The 6,531-nt window shown below is 47.4% G+C and overlaps 1 protein-coding gene across 1 annotated transcript; it reads left to right on the forward strand.

The window, feature by feature from the left end:
* Positions 1–324: 324 nt before the first annotated feature.
* Positions 325–2,948, forward strand: TYW3 (tRNA-yW synthesizing protein 3 homolog (S. cerevisiae); the record flags this gene model as incomplete). The annotated part of the gene is made up of 5 exons (XM_009076423.1): positions 325–405; positions 1,194–1,292; positions 2,083–2,154; positions 2,407–2,540; positions 2,726–2,948. Coding segments are annotated over 5 exons (609 nt in total), but the record flags the coding sequence as incomplete, so codon positions are not given.
* Positions 2,949–6,531: the final 3,583 nt, after the last annotated feature.

The raw sequence follows: 6,531 nt of genomic DNA on the forward strand, positions 1-6,531 counted from the left end.
CTGGCGATCCCGGGCCGAGAGTGCCGCTCGCGCGGGGCTGGCCACCGCGGGTCCCGCTGTTCTCGGTGCTTCTCTGCCCAGTTCTGCTGTCAGTCGCTGGGACTCAAATCCCCCTGGTACTGGAGTTCCGTGCTGGAGCTCAGCCTGGCTGAGCACACATACGAGCACAGAGCAGCCCGAGCGCCTCGCACGCAAGTACATCTGCACACAAATGGCTCGGCTGGAAGTTCGGCTCTGTGTTCTGAAACGTCACTTTTTGTACCAGCACCAGGTCAGACACGCGCAACCTGCAGTGCCAGTTTAATGGTTTCTCCCCATCCCTAGGACACAGACAGTGGTGAGGTGCAGAAGAAGGACTGCATGTGGCTCCTGGTGACACATGACATGTGTGCCAAAGACGATGTGGTAAGGGCGCAGTGTGATACAGCTTTTACATTTATCGATTGCAATGCTCCTGGCCCTGTGAAAGGGTTTTTATTCCTGTTGCTGAGGTGAATTGACGCTTTGCTTTCAAATTTTTTTCTTTTGGTGTGTTGCTTAACAAATGCTTCAGACCTGTTTTGAAGAGAATAAGCTCAATACCAAAGTCTCTGTGTAGTTGTAAATGCAGCTAATGTACCAGAAACTTGAATAATTTCTCAGTGTCTGGAGTCATAGTTAAAACTGTGTTGAGTTACAACAAAGTCCTCCTGAGCCATGCAGGGTGTCAGCAGCTGTCTGCACACTCACAGACCCACAAGAAACTGCCACCAGCACCTTAGTCTTCTGACAGAACTGAAGAGTCTGAAGGGGATTTCTTCCAATTTATAATTATAAAGTTACTTCTTTTTTCTCATCTGTGGATTTTTGCTTCTCATTTCAATCTCTGACTTCACCTTTAATTCTTGTATCACAGGATGGGTTTGGATGTACAGAGGGGGAACAGGGAAGGGTGAAGCAGTTTTTGATGCCTGTTTTGCCATGAGTTCTATCAAACTCAATCAGTTTAGCAAACAGAATCATGGAAATCCATGAAGTTTCTGTTTATTGCGAGCAATAAAACTCAGCAAAACAAACCTTAGTGCCTGGACTCATTTGCTGCATTTTTGATGTTTGTTTCACACAAAGAGGAGCTATTCTTTGCTTTTTCCTTTTTTTGGCAATAACAGTACACACTTGCAGTGTTAATATAAATATTTTGGTGTATTTTCCAGATGACAGCACTAGAGAAAGCCACTGGTGACATAGTGTTCAAGTTTGAACCATTTGTTCTTCATGTGCTGTGTCAGGAGCTGCAGGATGCACAGCTGCTGGTAAAACTGCATCAAGTACAATGTGACATTGCTGTTCTGCCACATTCCTGCCTGTAAAAGTGAAAGTATTAGCTCCTGGGCCAGCTGTAGCACCTGGGAGCAGTCCGGGATGTGATGTATGTTTAACAACTAGGGTAGTGAAGTGAGGTGATGAGGAAAACAGCTTTAAACTTGGTGGATATTTTGCTGTACCTAGAAAGAAAAATTACTCAACCTACAGCTCAGCCTTCGAGCTGAGCAGGCTGTCCCCTGCTACACTGCCCAGGGAGCCTGGGCTGCTCTTGCTGCCTGAAAGGGATGGATTTGAGATGTCACCTAGCTACTGGCCAGGCCGTTTGGCTCCAGTTTCAACGAACTGACTGGTGCATTTGCCTTCTGCTTTTCCAGCATTACTCCAGAGAGTAACCTGTGCCACGAGTGTTTTGTTCTGTCATTAGCACAGGAGAGCGGATGAACTTATTTTATTGTACAGTGCTGCTGCCCTCATAGCTGTGGACTGTGTGTGCACCAGCTGGACAGGATACAGCAGTTCAGTGCCCAGTGATACATCATGTCCCTTCTGTACTGATGGGTTTAGTCAGGATCCACTGTGGGGCTCTGGAAACCACCCACTCTTTCTGAGTTTGATCTTAAAAACATTTTAATGTAACTATTTTGTATCAGTCTGTGGAGATGGTTTTGAATAAGTTTTGTGCAAAATCGAGAGTGCAAGTTGCATTGTAAGCCAACCATAGTTACTTTTTGCTCTGAAAGTGTACAAGACCTGTTTAAGAATTTGTTTGTTCTACAGCATTCGGTGGCTGTTGACTCTGGGTTCAGGAACTCTGGTATTACGGTCAGCAGAGGAGGAAAAATTATGATGGTAAGGACTCTGCTACTGTAATGTATGAAACAAACATTACATTAACCTTGTTATTTTACAAGCCAAGATCTGACTGTCACTGAAGAGCTGTCACAAGGCTGGGGCCAGAAATAGCTTTCTGCTCTAGGTGACAGCAAAATAACTGTGTGGATAAGCAGGGTTTCTCCTGGAATGAACTCCCTATGTTATTTGAATAACTTTCATAAACTAAACAACTTCATTCCAGATAAATCCTGCTGTGTGTGTTTTCAGGCTGTCCGGAGCACTCACTGCTTAGAGGTTCCATTAAGCCACAAGGGGAGGTTGATGGTCTCCGAAGAATATATTGAATTTCTGGTACATGTTGCCAATGGGAAAATGGAAGAAAACATAAGGAGGATTGACAGGTTTGTAAAATTACACCAGTTCTGTTCATAACATCTGATTTTTCTTCAATACCAGCTAAAACATTAGTGACCACTTTCTTCTCCTCGTGTTTGAATTACACTCCTAAAGGATTAGTTCCTCAGATTAGTTTGCAGATCCTGAGCAAACCTACAAAAGTAGTAACTACAGAATTGTTTCTTTCTAGATTCCAGAAAGGCTTGGAGTTGGCTCTGGAAGCTGCTGTCCCTGCAGACCCCCTGACTGCCAAGGAGCTGGAGCAGAGCCGCTCCGTGTACGTGCGCAGGAGAAAGAGACGGAATTCTCGGGGACAGGCTGTGCACACCCCTGAAGAGGATCCCAGCTCTGCACTGCAGCCCCAGGATGATCCTGGAACCAGTCTTGATCTGTTTGTTGAAATGATGATATAGACTAAGCATATGGCAAACTGAACAATGATTGTAATGCTCTTTGTAAGAGCTTTATATACTGCTGTGTTCTAAGTAGTAACACTCATGGACAGCTCCTGTTTGCCTGCTCTTTGCTGTGTCTCAGGCTCTAGCCCCTCTGTGTTCATGTGCTACAAGGCAATTCCTGTGGCCACTGGCCACTCCGTGCCATTTTTCCTTGCCCCTTAGCCAGCTTTGTATACCAGTAACCCATTTCCTCACACCCCTCCCTGTGCTCTCAGCTCTGGCCACTGTCAGAGTCGCCCCAAGGGCTGGGGTGTCTGACTGCGCCATGAACCACTGACTGCAGTAACTAATACAAACACCACAGCACTGTGGGCATTCCTTGTTGTGCCACTGGCAAAGGCACTCCATGCTCATGTTTTTTTTCATATAATGAATTTGTAAACCTTAGCAACACCGAATTCTGATCCCCCTTGTGGTCACTTACATGGCAGAGCCAGACCTGGACTGAAGGAGGTGGTTGGTTTGTGCAGGAATTCCCAGGCCATGCAGGCAGGGATGTCACTGGTTCCATTACTGGGGCTTTGAGTAGATTCTGAAAGACTCAGTACACTGTTTCCAGTCACAGGTGTGCCAGAAGGAAGGAACTGGAGCCTCATGGGTTGCTGACTTAGAACTTGAGCAGTCTGGTGGTCTTGCTTTTGTCCTCCTCCTGGGGACTGGAAACACGTCAGCACCTGCCTGGGACATGGGAAGGGGAGAGGCCAGTGCCCTTCTGTCCTCATAAGTTCACTGCTGCATCCAGTGAGGTGCTGAGTGGCTGCTGGTGCCTGCCAGCCCGCACAGCATGTCACAGAACATGCAAGCTCTGCTGATTCCTCTCTTGGGGAGTGAGAGAGGTGCTGGGGACAAGTACTGAAGACTGAAGGCCATCCACTTCTGAGACAGCCAGTCCGTGAAATGTAAATTCCACAGAAACATTCCCAAGTAGCACAGTGTGTGCTGGTCTCAGCCCTTGTGTGCGTTTGGGAAGGCTAATCCTGGTTCAATTCTCTCTGAACACGGCGGGGATCATGTCTAACACTGCAGAGCTGCTGGCAGGGAGGGGGGTGGGCAGAGCCAGAGTCCCACAGCCTGTGAGGCAGCAGACAGGCAGTGGGAGCAGCCAAGGGTCCCAGGGCAGGGCAGGGGACAGCAGCTCCTCAGGTGTGGGGACACAGCTGCTGCTGCAGTTGTTAATGTAGCAGTGCCAGGGTAGGGATTTTGTCAGACCTTCGCAGTCACCTCTTCACTGACCTTCCTCTCCACTTTGGGGCACAGCTGCCTGTCTGGGCTGAACTGAAACCCCAGGGCTTCCATCAACAAACAGGGACATCTGCCTCCATGCAGTGAAGCCTCCCCAGCCTGCTGGCCCAGCAGAGCTCTGGAGAGCCACGAGCTGTCCCCATCCCCATCCCCACTTGTGCGGTCCCACCATCCCCACAGGTCCCTCCTCACCATCCTGGAGGCAGTTCCTGCGCACAGAGGATGCAGTTGTTGCTTGTGGATTTCAGGGTGTTTGTTCAGAACAGTCTGAACCCTCCCCTGCATGTGACAGGTCTGGCTCTGGTCTGCTGGACATGGCTCAAGGGACCAACAACACCTGCACTGACCATGAGCAGTACCTATGGATGTTGTGGTGCTGTCTGGCAGATCCCATCACACATGGGAAGGGAAAATTCGGGACTGAAAAAGAAGAGATGCAAAGAAACCATATTAGACTGCAAGCCTAGCCCACAGAACCTACATTTCTGGGGCAGAGGAGGCCTGTTCCCAAAACCAGAGCAGCTTAACTCCCAGTGTGTACAGCCACCTGTGCGAGGTGGGATCACAAACACTAATGCGTGTAAACCAGAATCTCAGTGTGCCTTCGAGGGTAGAGTTGTGGGTGTTGTGTATTGGCAGATAAAGGTATCCAGTGGAACGACGTTTTTGAGAAATATTTTGTAATTTTACCTTTTTTTTTAATGCAATCCAACACCTCAATAACAGCCCAAACCCTCACCCTGTGTAACAGCACTACAGGATTTGCATTCATAGAAAATGCAGTTTGACAGAAACTGATGTGTGATACAATCCCACATTGCTCTGAAAAAATGATAGAAAATTCAGGAATATTTTTGGCAGTCTCAACCCAGAAAGGTTACCCTAACTATTGACATCTTATTACTTTATTCCCATCATATCCAATGGTTGAAGACTGTTTGGTACCTCACAAAAAAAAAACCAAAACAAACCAAGACCCTACAACATAAAAGTCAGTCATACAGTTCTCAGGGAAAGATTAGGGAAATGTGTTACTTCAGTGCCTAAAATGTAGAACAGTTTTTACAAGGTTTTCGCATATGTTTACACACCACCCCCCACCAGGGTTGCGGAGGATAATGCTGAGGTGGTTTCCCCATCCTGCAGCTGCCCCAGGAAGGTGCAGAGCCCAGCGCCGCCCTCCTCCGTGCACCACTGCCCTGCCTGCCCTTACCTGCCCGAAATCCAGGGCATCACCACGCTTCGCCCCAGGCTCACCCGGCTTCCACCAGTTCCTTTTGAGGTTAATTTTGCCGAGCTGTGTTTCGTTTCCAGCCGCTTAAGCGATTCTGTCGGGCTGTAAATGCCGTCTGCAGCTGCAGAGCGCAGGCAGCCCCCCTGCAAAGGGGTTCTGGGCGTCGTGGCTGAAGGAAAGGTCACTGATAAGCAACAAATCTTTATCGTTTGTAAGTGAGCTTGGCCTCTTAATTAACCTAAAGGGTATTTTCATCTCGATTTTCATATTTGCTTTTGCTGTGTTAAAATTTTTAAAATGACAATTTCATTCCCTGAGCGCTCAGTTGTTTCGGGGAATACAGATTGGGTTCCTTCACTCCAGTACCTAATCGCCTTTTCTCACCCACAGCATTTCGCTTCCATACCAGGAAAGGACTCCAACCACAGCCGCAGCATACCTGGCCGGTTGCGCTCCCCAGTGCATCAAAGCATCTGTTCACAAAGTCTCTTGACCGATGCACCGGGATAATTCTATACACGCAAATCACAGATATCACAAGCACAAGTATTCGCATGAAATAGCTTCTTCCGCTGAAACTCAAGTACTTAAATAGCTTTACAAGAGCATGATGGTAACAGCCTCAGAGCGCAGTGAAATCAGTGTTTTCACCTGGGTTAAACCTCTCCGAACGGGGCAGCTTCACCCTCTCAGCCTCCGCTCCTGCCAGGGCTTTCCTTGAATTTGCCCGAGTCCATGCACCTACAATTGTATGACATTCAGTCTCCAGTTTTTTAAAATGAACTTCTCGTATTAAATGTATCGTGGACTGGAGGCTTAGTAGCTCTTCTGTACTTTTGATTACTTAAAATACACAATTACTTCGCAGTATCTTGTCAGTTCGATTTTACATAATGTGGTATTAGGGGAAATGTTTCACTTCTGATCTACACAGTTGAAATTACACAGTGCGGCATGCTGGGCGTTTTGTGAAAGAACCTTTGAAAGGAAATTTGGGTCTTTAAAAGAAAATTAAAATCATATGCCTAAATTTCCCGAGCTGCCCACTTAATTTCTTCACAT

The sequence above is a fragment of the Acanthisitta chloris genome, unplaced genomic scaffold, assembly GCF_000695815.1.
Source record: "Acanthisitta chloris isolate BGI_N310 unplaced genomic scaffold, ASM69581v1 scaffold43526, whole genome shotgun sequence".
NCBI classification, from domain to species: domain Eukaryota; kingdom Metazoa; phylum Chordata; class Aves; order Passeriformes; family Acanthisittidae; genus Acanthisitta; species Acanthisitta chloris.